General features: G+C 40.3%; 1 protein-coding gene across 1 annotated transcript in view; it reads left to right on the forward strand.

Moving 5' to 3' along the window:
* The window catches only part of PRDM6 (PR/SET domain 6), a 72,218-nt gene that overhangs the window by 25,372 nt on the left and 18,896 nt on the right, over window positions 1-27,950 (forward strand). The window contains exons 4-5 of the mRNA XM_015280835.4: window positions 22,116-22,243; window positions 25,783-25,907. Of these exons, the coding sequence (XP_015136321.2) occupies window positions 22,116-22,243; window positions 25,783-25,907 (253 nt within the window). The remainder of the gene's footprint in view (window positions 1-22,115; window positions 22,244-25,782; window positions 25,908-27,950) is intronic.

Raw genomic sequence — 27,950 nt, forward strand, 5'->3', positions numbered from 1 at the left:
TGTCTCTTTGGCAAACCTTTTGATAAATTGGATCTTGATATTTACAGAATCTATTAAAATACAGCCCATCATGTGTTTGTTTATATGTTGACAAGATGATGTACACCCTGCGGGTCAAGGGTGATGTGAACTGTTTTGGTGTTCTTGTCAAAGCAGCTAAAAAAAGAGCATTTAAATATTTTTTTGTCGAATAATTGTCTAAGAATGTAAGAGCAACATACAGAATTCCTACTTTGAAAAAATCTCCACTGATCTGACACAAAAATCTGAGCTTGTTATCAATCAAAAAGACTTTCCTACTTCTTCTCTAATATGTTAGAAAATTGGCAGCTCGGATAGAAAAACAAATAGCAAAAATAAACAGAAAGGAATTGATTTAACTACTTGGGTGGCTTACCCAGTACCACTGTGGGCTCTTCACTTGGTCAATTATTAATTACATATTATTTTACCAAATGAGGCTATCGCAGCACATAAATAAATCAGGTTGAGCTTTACGAGGATATCAAATGCATTTCTTTTAGCATCATTTACATGTATTTGATCTTTTTTTTTTTTCCTGTGAAAATATGAAGGAGAAACGCTGTTTGGAATTAAATAGTGCCAATCTTGCTCTTGTAAATCTAAATGCAGCTTTATCAAGTGTGTTACCTATCTAAAACTGGACCCCAAACTCAAACACCAAAGTATTCCATAGTACTCTCTCAGCTTCATCGTTACTAGACTATATTCTTATGGAGTAAGGGCTGAGATAACCTATTGTACAAGAATCTCTTTCCATCTCGTGTTTTTTGCTTGCTTTTTTCGGCATCTTGGAATCATGTGCCTCAGAAATAAATGAGACCTATTCCTGTCTCAACACAAAGCTTACACATGATCATTCCAGTGTAAGAAAGGAAATACTGGAAGAGAGTGGTTAAAGAAGATGAGTTTCAGATGAACAATAAAATTCACTCAGATGTGTCATATGCATATGAAAGTGTTGGGATATCCAAATACTTCACTCTATGCTGACAGCCGCTATGTTTTAGAAAGGAATATGTGCATTTGTAAAGTAGAATGGAGCTAGGATGGAAGGCTGAGAGAGCAGAAGGGTGTGTGAAAATGAAGAATGGGTGAGTAAAGCCGGGAGAAGGAAGAACTATCCCTAAGAAGGGTGAGAAAGCAGCAACTGGGGGCATTGCCAGTGAGGAACATGAGGTGTCTGAGCTGTCCTGAGATGTTTTGCTGAGGAGGTGGTTGGGTTTGGAGTTCCTCTTCCTGAAGGGGACAGGTTGTGATGGTTTGGCTCTGGTGGGAGCTTATTCCTGTACCCAGTGGGGTCCTAGGAAGTCTGACCTCTGGATCACGCATAGGAAAACAAGCTGTTTGTTAATATTACAGAAAGAAGGCTTGGGGTTTTTCTGAGATAAAATACTGCTAGATTTTTATTTGTCTTTTCTCTTCTGTTACATATTTCCAAGCCTGTTTTGCCAAAAGAAAAAAAAAAGTGCTTATAACTTTGTTTCTAAATGCAAGCCAAGAGCCTCCTTCACATGTCTGGGAACTTCTCCCTTCCCCTTTACTCCTTCAGCTTGCTTTAACCTTGCCCCAGAAGCAATAATTTAAACGTTTCCCTCCTTGTTTTTTTAATTTTACTTAATTTATGTTGTTGTTGTTGTTAGGAGTGCCATCAGTGAGCTTGTTGCAACTCTGTAGTATGCAGACCGTTGCCAAAAGGAGGTGAGATGATGATACTACCAAAAGCAAAGATGATCAGATGCTAGTACCATTGGCTCACGCTGGATACTTCTACTTCATACAATGAGACGTCAAGCTGAATTACTTCTGAATGAGCTATGGTGCCTGCACAGCACAATAGGGCTGATTTCTCAATATTGTTAGTGCAGATGCATCATTGCAGTGTGCCCAGGTGTGACACATTGGGCTGCATAATGTGAGATTTGAGATGCTGCTCCTGAAACCAGTGAGATCAGAGACCAGGGCTGTGAGGCAGGGTTCTTTGGTTAGTCTGAATTCAAGATGTTACTGCTCTAGGAAGGAAAAGAAAAAAAAACCAAGTGTCTCAATTTGCCTTTTCTGCTGAAAAAATGAGCTGTTTATTTCAATGGTCTCTAATTAGGTATCCTAGATCTTTCAGCCGTGTGATGTGTGTGCACCTCAAGTGAAAAAATCTGAAACTGGAAGACGTTCATCTTTTCACCGAACTTAATTTAAAGTGTTAATCTCAAAGCCAAATCAGAGATTCATTATCAAACCAATGAAAAAAAACTCATTCTGCTTCGTCCTCTGGAAGCTTACATAATGTTTTGGTGTGTGAAGTTTGAACCACTTAAGCTGTAAAGTGTAAAGCAAAGGAAGAGGGAAAATGTGATTTTAATCTGAGGATAGATGTAACAAAAAACCTCCACCAATCATTAAACTTCCCTGTCCTTTCCCTTCCCTTCCCTTCCCTTCCCTTCCCTTCCCTTCCCTTCCCTTCCCTTCCCTTCCCTTCCCTTCCCTTCCCTTCCCTTCCCTTCCCTTCCCTTCCCTTCCCTTCCCTTCCCTTCCCTTCCCTTCCCTTCCCTTCCCTTCCCTTCCCTTCCCTTCCCTTCCCTTCCCTTCCCTTCCCTTCCCTTCCCTTCCCTTCCCTTCCCTTCCCTTCCCTTCCCTTCCCTTCCCTTCCCTTCCCTTCCCTTCCCTTCCCTTCCCTTCCCTTCCCTTCCCTTTCTTGCAGTGCAGGTTATACCCCTGTAAACTCAAACTGGAATTACAGACAAGTGTCACCTTTGCATTACATTTTCCAGATTTTCCAAGTTTGTCAGACTGAACGCTCTTTGGACAGTGTTTCTGACAGTTTAATTAATTATAATGGAAATATAACAAAATGCTCATGCCTTTAACTGTATTCTTTGGCAAGTATTGCACTTTATGAAGAACTTCATAACTCTAAAAAGGAAAAAAATCCAATATATTAGTTAGGCTTTTTCATTTTTATTAATGGTCTTTGTTATGTGCTTCTCTATGTGGGAAGCAGACTTTCAGACAAGAAAAATGAAAACAAGAACAAAATAAAAGTCTCTTTCAGCATCATGCTAAAGGGCTCAGCTCTCAAGAGCATTGTGAATGGATTAGCTCCCATTCAGTGAGTGCGTTTAGAAATAAGGAGGTATGGTTTGGAGTTATACAGTGGTTATAGGCACTGGTTATAGGGTCAGGATTTTATTGTTTTGTCCAGCAAAAGAGAAAACAGCCAAGTAACCCACTTGTAAGAGCGGTTGCTTCCACTGGAGGCTATTTGTCCAAGGCTCCCTGGTGGTCTGCAGGACCTTGCAAAGCGTTCTGCAGATTACTTGGAGAACTGAGTTCAAAGCAGTCTCCCTAGGTGGTACATTCGTGAGCTGTATTTCAGCACCATCATGACAGATGCTTTCCCTTACACAAGTCAGGGCCTGCACCGTGCTTCGTGTTGGCATTCCATGAAGATTTCCACATATCCAGTGAAGGATGGCTGTGTACTCATCAGACGCTTGCTTGCAAGTGCCACGTTTGTATATCATAGAATATGCAGGCATTCAGCTTGCCCATGAAGTCTTATCATAGCTGAAAGCAAGTATCAGTGTCGGATTTGGATACAGCTTGCCTCAGCAGCCTGAGACCTGGCCTTCCTTGTAGCTGGTCGCAGTGCCTGGATAATAATATGTTAAGTGTCACTAGATGACACTACTACATAGTTCCATGCAATCTTAGTGTTCTGTCTTTGAAGTTACATGGTGCTCACTACAGTGTTTAAATTTCTGATAGCTTACACTGTAGTGAGCACCAGGAATATTTTCTCTTTCTGGTTGGGTTTTGCTGGAGAAACGGAGTTGATCCTTCGCTTCAGACAAAACTGACTGCCACATCATTCCTATTCCTATTTTGCTAGCCCAGTAGTCATCACCTAATGATAAAAAAAATGTTTATACAATCCTCCCCACACCCAACCTCCAAAAGCATTGCAACCAGTACTATGAAAACGGCTGATGTTTTGAGCTCTAAACAGCAAGCTCTATCCAGGCTGTGGCATCTTGCATCCCATTATATTTGCACACTCTCAGTCACTAACATGTGACACTGGTGAGTATCTAGCCTAAGTTGGTTAGCCTTGCTTGTGGAGCACTGCCTGCTGAAGGAGCTTGTTTCTCTTCATTTTCTCAGTAGAGACAAACGACACTGGGTTACTTAGCCTTAGCTGGTAAATGTTACGTTAAACGAACCTTTAAGTCACTAAAAACTGAATTTACACTTGGTGTAAGCAAAGGAAATTATCAGTTTGCCTTAATGTCAGTTCACCTTTAAGGTTACGTTATGTTGTGGCCAAAGATGTGCCTACACCTCTGAGCAGATAGAAGTTATCTAGCTTCAGTCAAGGCAGACATTTCAGCCCCATACATTATGCAACTCCAGCAATACTGAGCTTGCCTTTGGATGTAAAACTCACATTAAAGGCTTGGTAATTAGCCTTTGGTACACGCATGCTTAGGTTTACCCTGTTATTCATGGCTTGGAGAACCAATTTACACCTAGAGAACAAATCTGTCTGCATCAGTCACTTCAGCTGCAGTGCAGACAGGCACTGTGTCAGTGAATTTAAAATTTGTGATTATACTTGATGTATAGAAAGGCAAAATTGCATTGGTATCCTCTCCCATGCAATGCACCTGGTTTGCCTACTAAAGCAAAAACTACTTAATTTAAGCACTATTTTCCAGACACAGAGCCACCAATATTTTCATTGCAAAACATTTGTTCCCAATTGTAGCCATCAGAAGGGTCAGAAGAAGTTCAAAATTGCATGATGGAGTTTATCTTCTTGTTTGGAAAAATGATCTGGTCATTGCCATAATCAGTTATAGTAAATTGTTTTGGTTGTATGATGTAGGATTTTTATATCAATTCCATATTTTACATGTATTTATAAAACAGTTGAGCTTTGACCATTATAGTTCAGATCTGTACGGTTTTATAATTGAGACATTTGCAAACTTACAGTCAAAATTATTCTGTCAGGGACTAAATATAAATGCATTTTAAAAGAAAAACTTCAGATAATTGCACTGTGATGGATCTTTTGAATCTTGTTCATTTCTTCTCTCAAAGATATTAAATCAATACAAATTTCAAGACTGACTGTATGCAATATATGAATGAAGTGTGTGATGAAACTAGATCTTTTTTTTTTTCTCATCTGTGTGTACGTTACATGAATCTGTGCCATTAAAACCGACAGAGAATCTGGGCAGAATTGCAGTGTTATGTCATAGTTTACCCCAGGTGTAAAGTGAGGTTGCTTTGAAAGTAATGTCTCCTATTTGTTTCCATGCAAACTACAACAGATACAAAGAGCACAATAACACCATTTGATGGAGCAAATTCTCAGCTACAAAACACCATTTTTTCAGCATAGTCACTGCTCTTAGCTGTGCGTTTTTTACAAGCAGTGAACAACAGCCTGCGTGCCATGCTTGTACAAATCTGCATGGATGTCTAGGATGTGACTTGCCTTTCACACTGTTATCACCCCTTTTGAAACACACCATCCACCCCTCACTGTGCTCACCAAGGCTCAATCTCTACAGCCATCCCACCAACATCTGCCTCCGACATCGTGGGCCAGCATTACAAAATAGGAGGCATTAATTTCAGAGCAGCCCCCGTTCAATTTATTAGCTTTTTTTTTTTTTTTTTAGTAATATTACAGGTGAAAAGCACTACAATCACCTGTTATAAGTCAGGACAGCTCTCCTAGCCCCTTTCTCTCCTATCGTGGCTGTCACTGAAAAATCAGCTGTCTGTCTGCATGCTGCTGGCTGCTGTTGCACTGAGTTTTAGGAGACTTCTACCATGAGTGGGGGAATGAAACATAGACATGCTGTGTTGTGGAGCGTATCATCTCCTGGAGTATTTGTAGTCCTTACGTGGAATTTTGTGTGCTAAGTGTCGTTCATGTCAGTATGACTTTGAGTCTGGTTCAGATCCTATTTACAATTAACTCCTTATTAGAATCAGACCCTTTTTGTTTGTTTGTTTGTTTGCTTTTAAGCTCTGTTGCTTTTGAGTATTTTTAGAGAACCCACATTTCAGACTGGGAAAACACGTCACAGAAACAATATTTTCATTTTATGGATATGGAATATATCAAGAAACAAAATGTGTAATTGCTGGTGATTTAGCAATAGTACTTAGCATTGATTTAAGCCATTCAACCGCCATTCTTAGAGGACGGTAATCCCTCCTTAATTTTCACTCAGTTGGAAGTCATAGATATATAAGACAAAGTTAAGACTGAAATGTGGAAAAAGTAGCAAAAAGTAAGTGACAAGAGGAAATGTCATTTTCTTCTTTCAGGACTGCCAGACATTCTGTATAATACAGGATATCCTGTATATACAGTGAAGTCAAATACAAAAAGCATGCAGGGCACACACTCTTCTGTATTGTCATGGCAACTGATGCTTTTCCAGATACCCAGCAGCTTGAATTTCCAGAGGTTCAACAAAATGGCAACAGCATCTGAACCTCCTGCTTGCACGACTGGTCCAACACGTGAGGTCAGTGGAGCCTGTGCAAACTGTGCAACAAGAGTTTTCTGTTCAGCGGTGCTCCAGGTTGTGTTCTCTTAGGACTTCATGTTCCATGGCATGAAAGTAGCTAGGTGGAGTTGGGGTGCTGTGGAGGAGATCACTGAAGATACCAATAGGTATCAGTGGGGATCAGCAAAGGTCGCTCTCCCAGCCAATACAGGAGCGTAGAGCAAAAGTTACAGTTTTAGTTGTTTCCTTGGTTAGTTGCTTGGCTTAGTTTTGTTTTTGTGGGCCTTCATCATTACTGTCACACTCTTCTCTATTTTCACATCACGAAGTCAGATGTCCCAGGACACCACTCGTCCCCTTTGTCCAGTGACAGACTGCTGGGCATTTTGCTCTTCCATGTGCTGAACTTCCAGCGGTATCAGTTGAAGTGCAATGTGTGAAATAAGTGAAAAATACTTAGATATTTAGGTTATACGCTGGAATCGTTGTAGACGTGGAGATTATCGCAGCAGTGAAAGTTTTGGTGACAAAGCACACACTCCCTTCCTAAAACTAAGCTTCATTAGTTGTACTTACTGAACAATGAGCCTTTAAATTATGGAATGCTCCTGAATGTAACTCGTTATTAAGCCTCTGGTAAGTGTCTTCTCCTCTCAGTCAGTTTGTTTATTCATCCTTGATTCAAAGGAGTTGCTCAATTTTCTAGTAAGTATAATATATTTCCTATCCAGATACCACATGGGATTACAAGACAATTTACTTATCTGGACAAAATGAATGTCTTTCCTTTGAAGCCTGGAGTAACTCACATCCTTCTCTGCTCTCTACTGGAGAAAAGAAAAGTCTTTGAGAAAGAGAAGCAAAATCTGCCACAGTGAAATACTGTTGTATTCTGTTGGACGATCCTCAGTATTTCTTGACAGGATGAGTCAGCAGAGGCTCGAATCATGGTGCATTAACCTTTCCCGTCTCACTCTTCCCATACTCCCAGGTTCTTGGAGAGTTTTTAGACAAATTTGAGCCGGCGGAGATGACAGTCCTGGGATTGCAGCAGCTGTTTGAGCCGTCTCAGCGCACCGCCTTATCTAAAGTTGGCCGTGACTCTAAGCTATCAGTGACTCCTTAATGCTGAAGTACTTCTTTTGTCTTCTCCTCTCACCTTTTGCTTTGATTTTTGGCTGAAAATTCTGGCCCCTTTGGTTTGCTGTTGTTAGGTGGAGTGAGTTCAAGACACCAAGCAACCAAGGGGGTTCGGTGTAGGAATGTGTTGCAAATGACTATAAAATAGGAAATTTATGTTATCCACAATATATTGGAGGTCAGTTTGCCCTCAAAACATAATGCCTGACAATTGTGCTTTCTTAGTGTGGGTTAGAAAAAGAATATAGTGGACTAAGAAAAACATCATAATTTAAGAAGTGACACATTTCAACAAAGACATAAAACTGTAGGCAGTACAGAAAAGAAGCAAAACCTTAGGAAACCATTACTTCATTAGGACAAATATTTTATGTATTTTAAAAGATTACTTATTAAAAAGGGTGAACTGTAGGACATTCATGTCTGCGTGAAATCATAAATCTGCCATTGGAGAACAAGAAGTTCTTCTTTCTATGGATAACTTAATTTTTATTACAGCTTCATCAAATTCTTTTAAAGCAGTTAATCTGAGCACATGTATAAGAGTCGATACACAGACAGTTATTTCCTTAATCTTTCATTTTTCAAGTGTAGTGGTCGAGCCAGTTGGGAAAGCCAACACTGTCCAGCAGTCTGCTGTGAGGCATTAAAAGAACTGGAAAAGGGCTCGTTTGCCTACTGTTAGCAGGAACACGTTCATTTTGAGGAACAATTTGCATAGAACATAAGGATTTACTCTCTCATTGTCCACGCTGCTTAGCTTCCCCAGCCCCAGCTGGCAAAGAAAGGGCTTGATTTTTGACCTGTTTGACAGAGATTCAGGACCTGTTTTCTCTGTGATTGTAGCTGGTGGGGCTCTGTGCCCCACAGGGAAATGCGAGGCTTCCCTCTTCTGCCAAGGGGATGAGGGACCATTCCTGCTTAGTTCTGGGAAACTCCAGAATTGCACTCCTATTAATCTCTTCGTATTTGAGGAGAGGATTTTTGTGATCGTGCATGAGGGAGAAAGAGAGAGGCACGAAGGGAGTGGGGAAAGGTTACGCTTTCATCACATTTTCTGGGTCTCCCAATTCATTTAGCCTTATCTGTGTCTTGTAGATTGCAAGCTCTTAGGTGCCACGACTGTTTTTATGTATGCCTTTAATGGCCTATCACTGCTGCACAGCAGATAACTAGTTACAAATTGTTGAGGTTTTCCAAGGAAACAATATTTTTTTTTTTTCTCCAGAGAATGCTGAGAAACTAAAACTGTTTGCATAAGAGTGTCAGTTTCAGGAAAACTCTCGATGAATAAAACTTTGGGGAAAATGGTTCAAAATCGTCTAAACACGCTGTTCTTACATTTTCTAAACAGAAAGTTCATTTTTCCATTCAGAATTACTTTCATTTCTAAAGTTCAGTAAGCTCGCAATGAAACATCTTCTTACAGTTCATAAAATCTTGAAATCATCCAGATGAGTTTTTTTCTTCCAAAACATCTTGCTCCAGAGCATTTTGTTACTGTTATTAGTTTACAGACCTTGTGGGGCTGTACCCAGTAAGACCACTTTGCATGCAGCTCTGCCATAGAGTGATTAATTTCCCCATTGTGTTCGACTTTGGGGATGGTCGGAGAATCATTTTTAAAAGAGCTAGTTTGCTTTCCTTTGCTTTTTAGAATTTATGCTTGGGGAAGAAATGCAACTCATTCTGCATGTGTCATTCTACTCTTAAAGATGTCACCGTGCATTACAAGCACCGATTCTATTGATCTTGAATTCACACATCTGCTTTGTGTTCCTTTGTGTAGAAGCTGACCTTTATGGCCAGTGCACTTGTGGATCAAAATACTCTCCCATTCCTGAAGTTTACAAGCACCCTCTGTGCCAGTCCACATAAGCACTCCCAACTTTTTCACTTAAAAGTTGTACCTGAGATTATTTTGGCACATAGGGCAGAGCTGAGAAAAGCTGGAAGGAAGAAAAAGGTTGCCTGGTGTTAAAGGTGGACATCCTAGAAGGAAAAATGTAGGATGGTTGAAAGAGGAGCCTTTGCGGTTGGTCCTCTGTTTCACTGGCATTCTGCAGAAGTTTTCTGCTGTGTTGATAAAATGAGGGACAGAAAAGAGGAACGAGATGTGACGGTATCCTCTGGGGCAGTACAGGCAAGTAAAGAGAGTTGTGGGTGGCATCGGTTAGGTACAGAACTGATGGCAAGAAAAAATGTTTCTTAATTTAGTTAGAAGTAAGGATAGAGAAGAAGCACAATAGCATAAACAGTGTTCTTCTAACAGGGTGCTGTATAGTCCTGGGACAGCATAATACGTAAATCCCGCAGTAGGTAATTACAGAAAATATTTGTGTATTGTACGCAGTTTTAGGGGTGGCAGAATGGCAGGGTGTGATGAGTTCTGGGAAGATCCAACTTGCCTCCTGCTGAACTGCCAGCACTGTTTCTGCCAGCATCTCTGTGTCGCTTGGACATCTCTCATCGTAGTATGGACCTTCTTACATACGAGACTGAAGCCCTGCAGGATGTATTTTAGCTTCATGGTTGCAGAGGGCATCTCATGATACTGTGCTTGTGCGGGAGGCATTAATATGTATCTATTCCTAAATCTGTGTAATCCTATTCTTGCAGAAACTGAGCTCATCGATTATACGTAGTGTAAAGGATAGAGCAGGCTGCAGCATTACTGCTTGTTTCTAGATCCCATCTGTCTGGGCTATACAGATCTAGAATGTGCACAACTAAAAGGGGAAATGCTTCATTACTGCCCAAGTAATTTTCCAAAATATGTGCTTCCACTCTCATCTATTGAGGCTTTGGTTCGGGTTTCAATTTTTACAGGGTAAGGATTCATGAGCACATAAGCAGTTACTCGGATCTGCTGGTCACAGTCTGAGATGAATTGCAAAACACAAGTTTGCAACAATGAGCTTGCCGGAATCTATCAAACATCGATCCCTTCCCATGTCAGCAAATAGGGAAGTGAAAAGGATGAAGGAAAGCTTCAGCTGAAGAGCTGTTGGAACCTGTTGTGTTTCATTCACTTCAGCAGAGAGGCAAAACACTGCAGCGATGAGTCCGCCCTTTATTTACAGTATACACGATTTGTGACAGTGGTTTTTATAACTCTAAAAATTACACTTAATAAATATGAGAAGATACAGGTTTTCTTGATTACTTAAACCTAAATGTTTATTCAAGCCTTCATGAAAAGTTTCTCTTAATTTAAACAGAGCGAGGGCTGCTTGAACGGATGCCATTTTTCTTGATGTGGACTCGCTACACATGAAGAAAGTCTTAACAACATTCACGCTCCCTTCACTGGTAAATGCACTCTTCGGAGGCTTCTCTGCGTGGTTTGCCTGCTGCAATCAGAAAGCAGCTCAAGTTGGCTTTCTGTAGTTGGATTGCATTTAAGGGTTGTTGTCCTTCATTCCGTGTAATAAGATGATTTCTGGCTTTAATTAAAAAGAATCAGAAGAAACGTGTGTAAATATTGCTGCGGTAGTTCAGAGCAATGAGGTATTACTGGTATTTTTCCTTCTGGGGTTGATGTTATGTAAAGCTGGAGACTCTAACACATTGTGGGTATTGTTGCTGAGCAGGAGAAGGGAAAGAGATAGGCTTGAAACACAGCCTGCGAGGTGGCACGGGGCCAGAGCGCTGAAAAATGGCAAACGTCACATTTAACAGCTGGACGCAGAAATATTTCTCTTTAATTTGGAAGGAGAAAATTTTTTTCACAGCGGGGCACTCTCACAAGAGTACAACATCAAAGAGGGTGGGTCTCCCCAGTCAAACATCATCTGGCTCCAGTGATGGAGCAAAATGAATGAACTGTCAGGACTTTTTTCCAGTGTGTATGTTTTTGCCAAGTGAAAAGTAAAAGGTTCAGTGGCTCGTTCTGATCGCAGACCAAATCCTGATAATGGAAAGCTGATTCCTTAAAGCCTTCCTCTGATCAGCTCGCAGGCAGCGTCTGAAGAAGACCCCAGGTTGATTGATGGCCCACTTTGTATTGATGGCCCCTGCCACCCTTCCAGATAAGTGAGATACGCCAAATGCTTAACAGCTCTGGAGGGCTCCTGTGATTGCGACTCGAGCAACGTTCTAATCTAATGTCATAATCCTCACAGAAACAAACTATCTTCCAAAGAAAATTAGCATCAGACTTACCAACACCAGGCCTGCACTCCCGCAAGCAAGAAGTCGTTTCTGTTCTCCGACGTCTGCCCGCAAGAAATACCAGCGCTGCTCTTCGGGGCACCTTTCCATCTGCTTTCTGACCCTGACTCCAGCCCTCCAGTAGCTGCACTCTGAGCATCGCCGTGCTGCTTCTCTGAGAAGCTCACCATCTCACAGATTTGAAGAAATAATACAGCACGGGCATTTTTTAACATCAAAACATGGCAACGCGGTTTGTGCAGCCATTACTCATTTGTTTTATGAGGAATCTCAAGCGTAGTTTATCATATACTTTATTACTTGACCTTTTAATCATCATCTGGGGAACTTAGCATTCCAGACATTCCAGAATATTCCGAACTAAAAATATCAGTGTGCCTCATTATTTAGAACTCACAAAGGAGTTAAGTATATTTCCTAAAATATCTCGTTTTTACTGAAATTCCTCATTTATGGGGAGATCTCAAAAACAAGGCATTTATAAAAGAATAGAAAGAACCGTCTATGGAGTCTCTGCTGTCCCACTGGGTGGATGTTCTGCTGAGATAGATGTTCTGCATTCCCAGTGTGAAGATGGTCTCTACCCATATTTGCTTACAATATCAGACCGGAGGCAAACAATTGGTGCACAACAAACACTATCAACATCCCAGCTGGAGGACTGAGAAGCAGAGTTTTAAGTACTTGCTGTAAGTCACGTGGCAAACATTTTTCAGAGCAGGAACTGAACTCAGACATCATCTGTGGAGTAATTCCAGTGTCTGAGCAGAGGTTTATAACGCCATTCTAGGCCCTGGAAAGCATCTAAGACATCCACACAGGACTGACAGTTAGGGTACAGAACTTAAGGAGACCTGCCTGCCTTCTGGATCAGTTGCTCAGGGCTGTCAGAAACAGCAGTGAAAACTGATGTTTAGACACATGAGTTTAACTCTTTGCACCCCAGCCCTGTGCCAAATGCCCCACTGGGTCACTTATGCTAGGCAGCGATGCTCTTGTCATATTCAGCGTGTTCCCTGAAAGTGAGGTGACTGGAAGAAAGTGTTAATTTCAGAGGGCAAGGTTGATTTTTTGGTATGTTTTCGTTTTATTTTTTTCCCCCTTGTTTTACAAGTAACTTGTTTTTCCTGGTTTAGCTTTACTGCAGGACTGAGAGCGTCTCTTGGAGCTGCATCATTGAGAAGATATGTATATATCTAAATCTGTCCTTAAAGAGCCTGTTAGAGCTTTAAAACATCCTAAAGGTAAAGAAAAGAATGACTATCTCCAAGTGCTTCGAAGTACTTTGTTTGTACCTTTGTGCAAGTAAAATCCTTAATCTAGCCTGCTTAGTAGTGTTAAATGCCACTTGTTCTATAGGTGTGATACTTCGGTATGGCTAGAATTGTTAAATCTAAAGCCACGCCTGGAAAAGCTAATTTTCACACAGACACAGCTTCATGCACAAAGCAGCCTGAAAGTATGTTTTCAAAGCGTACTCACCAGAAGTTGCACGAGCAAAGGCTCCTGAGGGGTTCTCTCCTTGAGCCATCATCTTTCTCTTAGCCAGCTGCAAAGTAAGCCTTGACTCAAAATGGAGCAAGCGATCTTCCTCGCTCTCCCTCCATCTTCATTCCTTCTTGTGCATTAGAATCAGGGCATCTTAGAATAATTTCCAATGTCTTTTGATTCAGAGTGCTTCTTTTAAGGCCACTGAGTTAGTTAGTCAGCTTCAGAGCGGTGTATCCACTCACCTGTTTCAGCCTGAGAGCTTGAAATACTGCTGAACTTGATGCTGAGTGATGGGATTTGCCAGAGCGTGGTTTTGTGCATCCTGGGCTGAGGTGCTGTCCTCTGTCACATTATGGCTGTGGTCGGCTATTTTGACCTTTAGCTCTTTGCCCATCTGGATAGGTGTACTGACTGTAAGGAGGTAGACTGAAGGAACACCTCAGCTAAATGACAGAGGGCCCTCGTGGAGCATTGGGTTGCTTGCAGAAGAATAAAAAGCTATGAAACAAGCACTTTTTAGTTCTACTTTGTGATGTTCAGAGGCTTTGATAAGCAGCAGGAGAATGGCGAAGGCTCTGTCACTAACCTGCAAAGGAACCAGTTGTGTTTTCAGGGACTCGGGGGTAACAAAGATCATCCACCATAACTTTTTTGATTGTGCAGCTCAGAAAGTGATCTTAGGAATGTTGTTACTGAGTAAGTTCAGTGAGATTTCAGGTAAGAGTCTGTTCAGCATCAGGCCCTTTCAATCTCCTTCTAACAACTTCTCTGCATGCTGGAATATGGACCTACAGCTGACTGGTATGAGATTCTTCTGTTTTTGTTGCTTTTAAATGACATATTTTTTTTTAGTCCCTCTGGTCTCTGCACACTTAGGCTGGACTGGCAGTACTTTTTCTGTTCATGCTCTATGCCCGATGTAAAGGAGACTGCAGAGAACAAGTAAAGCATGTTCCCTCCCCATGTTCTCCTGCTACCAGGGCTTTGCTTCCAAGCAATCTGTCCAGCTCAGTGTGATCTGGAATGCCTCTGCTTTTTCAGTCATATATTGGAGCTGTCCCTCTTTTCAAATCCTTTTGCGTGGGCACATAACTCTAAGACTTACTCCATTCCCTCTGTGCTCTCCTTTCTCCTATCCTAAGTCACTACTGCCTGTTGTTAGACAAAGCTCAGAGTGATCAAGAAACATTTAGATGTTGTACGAAGGGACATGGCTTTGTGGGGAAGCGTTGGTGGTAGATGGATGGTTAGACTAGATGGTCATGAAGGTCTTCTGCAACCTTGGTGGTTCTATATCCAACTTCACATGTACATCTTCTGTTTGATGTCCTCCCCTTTTTGTCCTGTTGCTAGATACTGCTGGTGTGCGTTGTGTGTTATGCTTCCCTGTTCCAGGGCCAACGTGCGTTAGTGTTAAAAATAAAATAAAATAAAATAAAAACTGTTGAGGCTTTGCTTAGAAAAATAATTCAATCAAGTTGGCATAATCAGCAGTGCACTGCTCTCGTGACACATTCTGGAATAAGGCCCCAGTCCTCCAACCGCTTACACAGACGCTTGATTTTATGCATGAGCAGTCCCATGGAGATCAATGGGACCACAACATGTGCGTAAGTGTTTGCTGGACCGGGGTCTAAGTGTGAGATGAAGCCTTTCACCTAGCACAGACAGTTCAAAACAATGTTTATAGTTTCATATGCTATAATCCTTTGAGAAACGTTAAATCTAAATAGCTTTTAATATTTGCTGGCAAGTGTTCTCCTTTATAAAATTTGCTAGATGATGCCGGCTAGATTAAAGAGAAGAAACGTTAAGCAGATATTACAAGATGTACATTCCGTATCAGATACGTGTGACTGTAGAAAATGGCTTTGAATAGTGTGAGCAGTTAAAGATCATTGGCTGTCAGGGTCCATTTCTGTGCCTTTTCACGGAGGCGTTGCATCTCAGGGAGGGGGTTGCCAAGCAAGTGCCAGAGAACATTTTGCTATGGTTGTGACTCCTGATGTTCCCTCCTTGTTCTCTTACTTCGGATCTCTATTCTGTGCGCAGTTTATCCCGGTCCAGAATGCTTCGCTATAGTTAAAAGCACTGGGAAATTACTGTGTTAATTCAAAGTATGAAGCAATAGGCACTATTTTGTGTGTGACATAAAGTTTTCAAAAGCAAAATCGTTGTTTGAATGAAGTTCAACATTTTTCTCAATGGCAACAAAATACTTGCTGGTTTTATTTTAAAAAACTGAAGCACTTCAAGATCAGTAATCAGTTATGGGCATATTTATTTCACACACACATATCATCTATAGTAACTGGTTTTCAACATCTACATAATGATACCCCGTTCTTATTTCATTGCAAGCCAAGAAGCTTAGATGTTATCCATGTCACAGATACACATATATATACATGTATGTATGTATTTATATAAATCTGCCCATAAAGAATCTGAAGGCGTATTTTAAGTGGCAAAACGAATCACTTAGACTTACTTATCAAGCAAAGGAGGATATGAGAAGCTTTTACAGCCAATGCCTTTCCAAAATAACATCTGTACAGATGAAAAGGGAACCTGTCCAAACGTTTCCACTTGCAGTAAAATGAGATTGCTGACATGTGTACTACCATTTCTTCGTACCAGTTTTATGTGTGTAGCTCACTGCTGCAGATTCAATAATATTTATTAGGCATCAAAGTTAGAGTTATGTGATGAGTAGACATTTCTTTATCCTGTCCAAGAATAATTTGCTTGTTTATTGTACAGGTAATATAAAATACAGTATGTCATTTACAAAGTACCGCAGTCTTTGAGATAGGATCTTCATAAAGGATGTGATTATACGGTGTTATTATTATCTATCAACATCGGTGTTTCTTTTCAATTGGGCTGTGCTTGGAGAATTTTCCATGCAGTACTGATTGCTTCTGTTTTTCATTATATTTCTTATTTTCTTTTATACAGAGAGACTAAGAGTTGTTCTTAAAACATTTGCTGAGTGGCCTGACCGGGTCACCAAGCTAATGAATGAAAGGAGAAAGATGTGACTGCTGAAGGCGTAAAGACGTAGCCTTCTTATTCGGTGTGTAACAGCGAGAAGATCCTTATTCGGAAGGACCCTCCTCTAAATCAGATGCTCAGCTCCTAATATTCAAAATATTTAAAGTCTGAAAGCACTCATTATTTAAACAGCTGTTATAATCAAACATGAATGCAGTTGCAATTTGATTTCCTGCCTCAACCGTGCTTCTTAAGTGTAATCTATTCAGGAGATTTTGTTAGGTGTCTCCCATCTTTCAGTTCTCTCAACTAAAGCTCTCTTGAGCTTTTCCAGTTTTTCAGATAATGAGATCCTTTGACAGTGTGTTGATTCCAAAGGGAGCTGAGCACTGATACACTGCACAGAATCCAACCTAAACAACTAAGTTATCAACTCATGCATACCGTCCAGTTTGCTTCCAGTTTGACACGATTAGAAATGCAAACAAATAAATAATGTTTATGTGTCATAATAAAGACCGGAGTCCATTGGCATTTTGCTCAACAGTCACTGCCTTAGCAAACCAAATGACTGTGCATTTACACGTGTTAATCTCAGAGCTTTTTGGAAAAGTGACTGCTGTTTTGTCTCCTTTGCAACAGAATTAACCTTCTTTGTCATTTCTAAGTTGGCTGTAGAGCTCTTGTCTACCAAGAGTATGACTGAATGCTCTCTCCCAAACTACTACACTGCGTATGTACTGAACTCTTATTACAGCAATACTCTGTGCCTAGGGATGGATAAGATGCTGGAAAGCAAAGTAAAAACAAAATAAAACAAAAATGTCCAACCAAACAAAAGACCCCACACCACCACGAGTGAGAAGAGCAACTAAGATAAATGGGTGTAACCTTCAAAGGAAATAGAAGAGGAACTAGCCAAAAAAATGACCAGGTAGGCAAGGAAATCCCATGCCTTATTGCCTATAGCTTCCCCTTTCCAAAAGTCTAAGTGACTGATGGACGGAGAAACATGGTTTGAGTGGCTGATCTGTTATAGGCCCTAGGGAGGAGACTGTGCACCAGGGTCTGGGGTGCATTGTAGAGATTGTCCTCCAGTTGGTAGTTCTGAGAAATGGACATATGGAGGGCTGCTTGTCTCCTGTGAAGTGGCAGTTACGTACCCATATTTATCAAAGGTTGCACTTTTTGATATTTTTTAACTCTTTTTGGTATGCACTTACCTGTAGAGGATATTGCAGTATTGGTATTATCAAGAACACAGGCTCACAGTGTTGAGTATCACACAGTGTAGAGATCGTCCAGTTCTGATGTCCAGACTAGTATTCTCACTTTTTCCTGTGGTTTGTAGGTTCGTACATCGTTACGGAAAGAATAAAACTTGGATGGATGCTACCATGTCTGACATATCAGACTGTTTAATCACAACCATCTTCTCTATGTTTCCAGCAGTTTGGAGCACACCTGCAGTTTTTATCTGTTCAGCCGGTGATTTATGAAAGGGGAATTATTAGCTATAGGGAACATGCTTTAGCATGGGGTTGGACTTGATGATCTCCAGTGATTCTGTAGTTCTGTGTGTACTCGTCAGAAGTATGCCTTGCTGTCCTCAGTCTTCCCACTGAAGTCAAAAGTAAAACATACTGTGGGAGAGAGAGGCTAATGCTGAGTGACTGGAAAATCCTGTGATCTTATGCATTTGATGCCAGTAAGAACAGTAGTAAAGAGCAAAAAGCAGGATCCTCTAGCAATGGTAAGAATTAATTCTTGCATGTTTTGTGGTTTCTTCACATCTCTTTTGATGTCTTGCAACATTCGAAAAAAAAATAATTCAAATAGTTAATTTCAGAATACAAAAGTGTACGCGAAGAGGAACTCCACTTTCAGGGCTAGCCAGCCTGCAAGGAAAACGAGAGGTCAATGCAGTTGTACGCTAACACCTTTTTTTATTTGGCTAAATGGAATAATAAGATGCAGGCAGAATTTCAAAAGACACGATCCTTCACCAGCCATGGAAAGAGAACAAAGGAAAGCAAAAGATAGAGAGGAACGAACTCCAAGGAACTGACCACTTTTCCTCTCCCTGTCTCCTCTGTGAAATTGTTTTAGAAGTTGCTTCACAGCTTGGCTTTCTCTGTGGCTGGGCGATTACATCCAGGCTCTGTTATCCTAAAGTTCTGTGACATCTACACCAGCAAGTGGTACGTCAGTCTTTAGTGCTGGAATCATATTTGTCCCCATCCATCCAAGCTAGGCAAGAAGCAATACTGCTACCTCAGTACTGATCTGAGATTTCTCAGAGCATCATGCATTATCCATTATACAACTTAAATCTCACATGGTCCAGCCTTGGCTTGGTATGTTGCCAGTGTGACAGATGTTCCAGCGAGTGCTGTTTATTTTACCTAATAATAGCTGCTCGTAGCTTTTAGAGCATTAATTATGTGAGATGCCGCATGCTTTAGAAATTTTGTTATTATTGTCATTATATACTGCTATCACCTTTGGCACTGCAAGTTCCAGTACCTACAGCCTCCAACTTATCAATAGTCAATTCAGTAAGTAATAAACCCAAGCTTCATTTGTGCATGCAAATAGAAGACAAAACTGACCAGTGCCAGTGCATTGGCATCCTAACTGCTTTTTCTGCTGCGGTCAGAAGAGGGGAGAGATCCAGTAGGCAGTACAGGTAGCATTTGCAGGAGTCATCAGAGCAGAAAAATGCAGTAACTAATTTTTTTTTTTCCCCCCCACAATTTAGAATAATGACTATTGTGAGATACATGTATTCACCACAGGGATTTGGGGAAATGATGTTTTGTTTTGCCCCGAGACTCCTGCGGTGTATTAAAGATTATGCCAGAGTAGATCGATTGAGTGATCTGGTGAAGGAGTCAAAGATTTTCAGCAAATTTGGCTCATCACAGGATTCCACAGTGGTTTTGTTGTTGTTGTTGTTATTGGTTTTTTTTTTTTTCCTCTTTAGCTGCTGTGAATGTTTAAATACATATGCATGTGTAGTGCAGAAGCAGGAGAGTGCGTCCATCCATATGGTTTGCTATAAATTCGTGTTCAAAACTTATGCTTGCAGGCTTACTTTCCCTCTGTTATGGCAAGCCATTGTTTGCTCACTCACGGTGGCTTCTTCATGCACGTTTGTAGTGTTTGCCAGATGTAGACAAATACAGAATTGCTAAGAATGATGCACAACGGTAATATGAGTAATAATTGTAGCAGTTGAGCTTTTCTGGATCTGAATTAGACATTTGTAGTTGGACAGACAGACACAGTGTAGTGCTGCCACTTTCCTTTCAGTGATAAGGTGTCTGCTTTATGGCTGGATTTTCATTCCTGTAACCACAGTACTAAGAGTGCTGCAGGCCAGAGTTTATAAACAGTCAGAATTTAACCATGCTGTTTTACTTGCGATGTCAGTAGTATCCCTTAGGAAAGGACAAAGCACAGTGTCACTGATGCAAGAGTACTTGCAAGAATAAAGCATATAGAAACCGTTTTGCTAGGTATTTAGATGAAGAGATACTCAGCAGCATTTGTAGCACCTTCTGTCTCTTTCTCACAGCCCTTGCAGTTGATTCAAGGTAATGGAAAAGGTGATAACACCTCCCAAACATGGAAAGTAGAGCCATGGAATGTTTTTCTCTTTGTTATTTCTATTTTCTCCAACAGAAAACACGGGTATGCCATGGGATAATGCTGAGAGTGGCAGAAAAATGATGGTTAAGAACCTGCTGTAGACCCAGCAACACTTCTGTGTCCTCCAGGTCGTGGCCCGAGAGAGCTTGGTTTCTGTGTTTTTATGGCAGATTTTTGTTTCTCATGTCAGCTCCGGGCTGTCCATACACACAGAGCTCTGTGCATGCTCCCGTGTGTCCAGACATGGCTGCCAGTACTGACTGTGGCTGTCTTTGTCTTTCTTGCTTCGTAGAATTTGGAGGTTAGGAAGCTCTTCGTTGGTGGAAATTGCTTTTTGCCTCATGTCAAGCAGTTCATTGCTATGGTAGTAAGCACCATGTAAGTGAATAGATAGTAAACACTGTGCAGAAACTGTTTGGGTAGATATTGCCAAAATGTTGCATCCAAACATTTAATCATTGGTTGTTTCTTTTTTTTCCTTTTTCTTCCTCTTTGATGGCTGATTTCCTGCATAACTTTTCAACTTCCATTACAGAATTTTATTGCTTAGCATACTTTGCTCATATAATCAGAGAACATCAGTGTGTTTACATAAGAATAGATCCCTGCTGGTCATCAGCAAGCTACCATATATTAAAAAAAAAAAAAAAAAAAGAACCAAATCAGTAGTACTGGAGTGTTTGTTTGCCTCTGGGGATCCCTTCTGTTCTTCCTAATTTTGTCCCAGTGCTCAGCATCTTTCTTCTCCGTAAACTTTATTTCCCTGTCTCTCATGCCATATAGCAATATGTAAGTCACTTCCAAGCACTTCAGATCCCCCTTAGTCAAGAGAAAAAAAGCAACGCAGACTCCTGAACTGGAAATTCTCACGTGGGGAAATAAGGCTCTGGATTCTGGTTCCAGTGTATGTCCTTGTGTGCACTGCAGGGAAATCACATTTAATATTTCAGAAATGCTGAATACGTTCACACGGTTTCTGGGATGATGCCTCTTGATGCTGAAATAGGAACGCAGGACTGTTGATTTGCTTCCTCTCCAGGTGTTCAATTCATATTCAGTAAATACGTTTCATCTTTAATTTGCAGAGTAGTACTTTCAAGCAGAGAGATCAAGTTAGGCTCATAGGATTCCAAAATGGAAAACTCTGGGGGGATGGAATTAAATGAGATGGCATCTGTGGAGGAGCAAAAGATCTGAAGATGAGGTTTGCTTTGGCCGTACACCTAATTGCTCAGATGCAACTTTGAATGTTAATGGAGCAACAGGTAAAAAGGTTGTGAGACCCTGTGCTTGGGAGCAGCGCTTCCTAGATTTCACTTTTCATGAAGTTGGAAGGGCAGCTATGCATGGAATACGTATCTACATGTTTCAGCTCCTCCAGAGCAGCCTTAATCTTTGAGTTCAGACGGAGCAACCAGTGCAGAATAGACAGATGTTACTGTCTTTTTAAAACATTACCCTACATGACTCTCACATCCTTGGCAGGGGTGTCATATTTAGGAAAACTCTGATTCCCTTTGGACTGATTTGCACTGACTACTTCAAAACATTATATGTCTCCAGAGGGTTTCTAAAGGTGTCTTCAACTCTTTTTCCTCCCAATCTCCTATGTTTTTGTTTGATTAGTCCTACACCTCCCTTATATAAGTGCCACGTGAGGCTACTGAAGTACATGTTCTTGCTGCAACTGAGATGCGAAGGAAGGAATGCTTGTTTGGGGAATACTACTGCCCCTTGCTCAGATGTTCCAACCATTTAAATGCAGACTTTACATCCAGATTTTCTTGTTTATCTGGCAGTTCATTATTTAAGGCCAGCCTGTCAAAATAGGTTAAATATTCTTTGGGAAACATGGTCACATCTTTGAGACACCACAAACATGTTTAATACAAAAAGATTGGCTTGATAAAAGAAACATGATAAACTTGCATCTCCTAAAATACTTTTCTGCTGTTCCATGTAGATTTCTGAAAGCATCAGTATGCAATGACAAATCTCAAGGCAATAAATTCCTGGAAAAGGCACAGAGAGAAACCAGCAAAGCAGTGAAAATGATTGCTGATGATTTGTTCTAACTACTTGACCTTGTGACCTCTTCCCCAGATATATGACCAAGATGGGACATTGCAGCACTTTATTGATGGTGGAGAACCCAGTAAGTCAAGCTGGATGAGGTACATCCGATGTGCGAGGCACTGCGGGGAACAGAACTTAACAGTGGTTCAGTACAGGTAAAGCGTGTTCCAGTTTACTCAGTGCAACAAAAGAAGAAAGTTCTTAGTGAAAAATCAGACTGTAAGTGTCACCAGTACTATTACTTTTGATTGCAAAGCCAATGGCAGGGCTTTTGTGAATGTGTTCTTCCAGGGCGATAGTAAAGCTGCAGAGCGTGGTTGAGGATGGGTTCAACTTTGGCTGCCAGGAGCTGAAACCATGGCAGTGCACACATCAGACTGCTGCTCCTGGGTGCCTTGTGTGTGCCAATAGCACGCTGCAGGTGAATAGGGAAGGGGTAAAGGAAAGAGCCCCAGTAGAAGTGAGGTTTTCTGGGAGTCAGCCATGAAACATGTGTGCACCTAGGGCCGATACCTGGCATGCACCTGCTGGCCAAGGCTGCTAGCAGCGCACAGGCCTGCTGTGTCACTGGCTAGAGAAGGTCAATGTGTGGAGAAAATGTACAGGAATTATTTCACATCTTACTTTATGCTCGCAAACAGACCCAGAAAACCTAGACAACGTGTTGCACAAATAGATGATCTCAGCTATAAACAAAACTCTTGCCTCAGAATCAGAAGCAACCGCTTGGCCTTGTTAAACATGATAGGAAGCACATCAAAGAGCGGCCCATGTTTGCCAGCCACAGTGAGCAATCCTGATTTTAGCTTGTTATTTTAGAGAGTGGAGTTTCTTTTCCTTGGGAGGAATCTTAAACTTATTTAAAATATCTTTAAAATTAAAAATAAAACGTACAAAAAGCAAGCTAAAATTAAACATATATAAAGGTTGATTTTCCCATAGCGTTCCAATTTAACAATGGTAAAGTTATTCAATTGCATTTTCTGCTTTTTTATTCTCTGGCCAGTCGACTAAATAATGCTGCAATTAAAAAAGTAACAGTCCTACTTATACATTACGAGTATTTTATTATACTCTTAAATATCCGATATTTATAGTCAGAATCCTCTCAGATTTTAAGTAAACACAGAAGGTAATGAATAAAGACGGCTATGATGAAAGAGTGTTTTTGTAGGTATCTCGTGAACTATTTCTCAGTGTGGTGGGGTGTGTGTGCACATATGTATGTGTATAAAGATATAAAAATGCGCGTATGCATGTATATATAGATGACAAACCTAAGTGAAACACGAACATGAGAAAGTCATTCCACATCTGTCAATATTAAGTGGATTTTACAACTCTCCTTTCATGGTGGAGTTTTTTACTTAGAGTTCCCTCTGTTGATCTGTTTTTGATTACTTCAGATCTTTATAAAATGAACTACAAAAACACAATTTAAAAAACTGGCATCCATCACCAGTGACTGCATCCAAGTGTAAGAAAATAGAAAAGTTGGACACTGAAAAACCAGCCTAATTTTTATTGTACGTGGACGTCCTCCTCACAGAAAGTCAGCTGGTTTAAATTCATTCTGTTATGATTTGTAATATCTAAATGGAATTTTCTTCAAAGTGCTCTTGATTGATTGACCCTTAGCTGAACGTTTTGTTTTTATTTTGAGGCTGACAATAATGTTTGTTGGCATGTGTTCTGCTTCAACTGCGTTGGGACGCCATGAAGCTATCTTTATGAGTCATCCAACCACAATACTAAATACATGTCAGCAAAGGAAATATTATCCGAAAAGGGAAAAATCCCTTTGATGTACTTCAGCATGCAGAGATTTCTGCGAGTTTTGGAAGCTCTGCACGCTTGTAAGGAGCGGTGTACGCTTACACTTTTTTTTTCCGGCCTACTCTGTGCCTCGCAGACCACCCATTGCTCAAAAACAGTTCTGCTCTTTCAGCGGCAAAGAGTGTCATTTGGTTTTTAGCACATTCATTTGCTGGGCTGCTGTGTTTATGTTAAGGGAAGCCAAACTGAGAGATGAAATGTTACAAGGGCGAAGTACAAAGTAGACTCAATTTTTCTCAAGTTAGGAGATGCCGGTAATTTATAGCGCGGCTCCAGGTTTCATTTTTATGTAACAGTGGAAAGAATTAATGAAATGCGCGGCGCTGAGCAGAAGGAGAGGGAGAAGAAGAGAGGAGGAGGAGGAGGGAAGGAGAGGGAGAGACACAAAAGGGAGAGTTTTTGTCAGATATTCATAGAACGGCAAGAAAACCATTCTGCTTAGCTAGCAGTGCCCTCCTGAGACAGGGTGGCAGTAAGCGAAGAAAATAACAAGATAAATGAAATTTTTGCAGCTGCTAGTAAAATATTGAGAATCTGCACTTTTTTATTGATCTTTATGATCCTGTTGCCAAGAGCCACTTTGCGGTGACAAAATATGTTGACAAGTGCATATCTCACTGCCATGAAAAATGTGGTAAAGGATTCTCCTTATGTCTGCAGTGTTATACAAGGAACAAATTGCACTGCTACAGCCAATTCTTTATAGAAAGCCTGAATTTAGGGCCTACCAACCCTAAACACTTTTATCTTGAACTTCAGGCTAACGTTTGTAGCAATTCTTCACTGAGAAAACTGGTTGAGGCCTAGCATTTTTTTCTGCGTGGTTTATAGATGTTTTTCTGCCTTACATAAGCTGCTATAAAAAATGGTCATTTCTCAGTACTTGGACTGTATCATTTTGGTATGTGATCCTTCAGCCAGAGCGGAGCGTTCTTCTTGTACATATCGAATTCCCATCCATCCCACGTGAGGGTGCTTTACTGCTCCATGTGAAGCCGAGGGGAATAGGTATTACAAACTGATAACGTTCCTACTTCATCTTGTGCCCGATTCTAATCTTGCACGGCTTTTAGACCCTATGTAAATTTTTTAGCAGTAGAACGGTCGCTCTGACGCTATTTATACCAGCACAAGATTAGGGTAATGCTCTATTTTTATTTTTTTATTATTATTATTTTTTATGCTACAAACACCAATTCTTTTTCTTTTATTTGGTCTAGGAATATCCACAGTCTTCCCACAGAGTGAGGCCACAGTATTTATGGTAACACTAATTTATACATACTGAAGGATCATCTGTGTCTTCCTCCCATCGCATACAGAGGAAGATTTCTGTGGCTGCATGTTCAAATTTACCCTGTTTTTGGATTTCGCAAAGCTGAAGTCTGTTTTACTCAATAGTCCAAGATCTCTCTTTTTGGTGGTATATACTGCTGTAATGAAAGAACACGTAGTGCCACATCAAATTTCTTGCTAAATGAACATTTATTCAGATGAAAAGCATTGCCATTTATCTACCCCTAAAATATGTTAACTTTAGCTTAGATAGCAAATGCAAAGCTGTTTCTATGGCTTAACTCACAGAACTGTGTGCACCCTGATCCGAATGCTGTGTTTCTAAAAACACTTTGAAACAAGGTTGTAAAAAGTAATCTGTTAACCTATCCTACAGGTGCTGAATAAAGTCCTTCAACTATAATAGATTCAGTTTTAAAATAATTGCTAAGAAGTTAATTTAGTTATCTGAAAAAATGGTTCGAAAACAACGGGTTTCTACTGTAATACCACATATTACAAGAGTATTCTGTTCTTAACTTAGGCATCTTCTTTTTTTTTCCCCCTTTTTTCTGTTATTCAGGTCAAATATATTCTACCGGGCCTGTGTAGATATCCCTCGCGGCACAGAGCTGTTGGTGTGGTACAATGACAGCTACACATCTTTCTTTGGAATCCCTCTCCAGTGCATTGCACAAGATGAAAATTGTGAGTTTGTTCTGTATTTCCACATACACAACCCAGAATTCGTGTTTCGTATCTAATCAGTTGTATTCGTATTTTAAGACGTATTAAAACAAAGCGACTATGTTTTTAGTGGCGCTGATGTACACAAGATAAAAACCTTGAAGCTGGTACGCTTAAGCTGTTCAGCATCATGATATGATTATCCAAATTATCTGAGGGGTTTGTGCAGGTATTTGTAGATTTCCCACTGTGACAGCCCCTGATAATTTGATAGTGTGTGAAACTGTTCTTCTTGTAAGTGATTCACCACTACTTTGTTCTTCACTGATTTGCTTGACCCTCCCCATTTGTCATCAGATCTATCACAAAAGACTGCCTAGCCAAAATAATAAAGTGTTGCAGGTTCATCAGCCCTCTATTAGTGATCCTCTTCATTCCGCAACACCGAGCATGTTGAGAAAAGCTTTGTCTGATGGATTTTAGATATGAATTTCTTCTGGTTAAAAGGTAAAAGCTCAGTACAAGTTGAGTTTAAGTAACCTGAAATGGCAGTGAACTTCCATTCCATCTTGGCCATCTCTATTTCTGATCATTCTTCTACCCCTTCTGACTAGCTAATTTTTATTTCACTAGGAATCATCACGAAGTTACGCATATAGTTTGTAGCACAGACCAATTGCAATCTGGTGCTGGATTCCTTAGTCTGTAATGGGATAAGGTGATCCAAGCGCACCCTCCAGTTTGACTGTTTATGTGCAGAACTTGATAAGAGCTTGCATCAAAACCTCTATTCCATTTTGACATCCACATGTGTCTAAATGGTGGGAGAACGTAATAATGGATGCTTGGTTGGCTTTGGTCTAAAGCGACTCCGTGGCTGCCCATATATAATCAATTATATGCATAATGTATTTTTTCCATCAAGTGCTTGTATACTTAAGCAACTATTCTAAAATGAACTCACATCTTCTAGCAACTTAAATACTGAACCATGGAGCAATAAAACAGTAAGATAGCAGGGATTAAACTGTCAAAAATAAACATCCTGTTTCATATTGAGTTTTCAAATCTGTTGGGCTTGAGAAGAGTTTAAAAGAAATTAAATTACTGGCAGTAATGTTTGCTGATAAAACTCACGCTCTGCAGTGTACAATGTGGAAATATTATCTTTTCTTTCATGAGCTGAAGCTTATAAAACTTTTATTTAAAAAGCAAAGCATTATGGTTAAAATATATAAATATTGTCACTTGCTATTTTGCTGTGAGAGAAGTTTGAGTTTCATCTTCAGACTGACTGACAAGACTAGGAGAAATTCATCTCTGAGCATAGAGACAGATGTAGCATCCGTATGACTTAAGTGCTGCTTAAACCCTCAAAGCAGAGGGTTTGCAGATCTACTGCGCAGAGGTGTTTTCACTTTTAGTGCAAAAACTGCCTACGTTCTTTAGGTTTTAATATCCTGACCTTATTGTTTCCATGGACTACTATGAATACAATTAAAACAAAAACAAACAAACAAAAAAAAGAAAACGACCTACTTCTTGCGTGAGGGTGCTGGGGGGAAATGAAAGCATACACATCACCCCTTGTACCGAACACCTGTAGAGATATGAAAGATGTATTATATCTGTAAACTTGTGACAGACCCAGAAATCAGGTCCTCAGATACTCCAGGGGAGAATACCATGGGAAGGACCTCAACTTCAGTAAATAAAATAGCATGTAATTTTATAATATTAGGCTTATTGTTATTGAGAAAAGATAGTAAAACATAACTCTTTGAAGTAAGTGGCGTTATATGAGGTATTACCATAACATTCTTTTGCATTACATTTTTATTGCATATTAAATAATGTTGAATGATTCCAGCTCACAAATAAAATTTAAATCTCATATTTGCTCTCAGAAATCTATTGTAATAACCTACTTAAACGAATCTGCAGTTTCTCATCACCTGTTTAATTAGGCAATTTGTACCTTTGTATACACGTATAAACACTTTGTGAGTGCAACTAAATACATGAAAACATACACTGATATGTACTCATGAGGGTACAACATTT

This window comes from Gallus gallus, chromosome Z (assembly GCF_016699485.2).
Source record: "Gallus gallus isolate bGalGal1 chromosome Z, bGalGal1.mat.broiler.GRCg7b, whole genome shotgun sequence".
In the NCBI taxonomy this organism is placed as follows: Eukaryota; Metazoa; Chordata; class Aves; order Galliformes; family Phasianidae; genus Gallus; species Gallus gallus.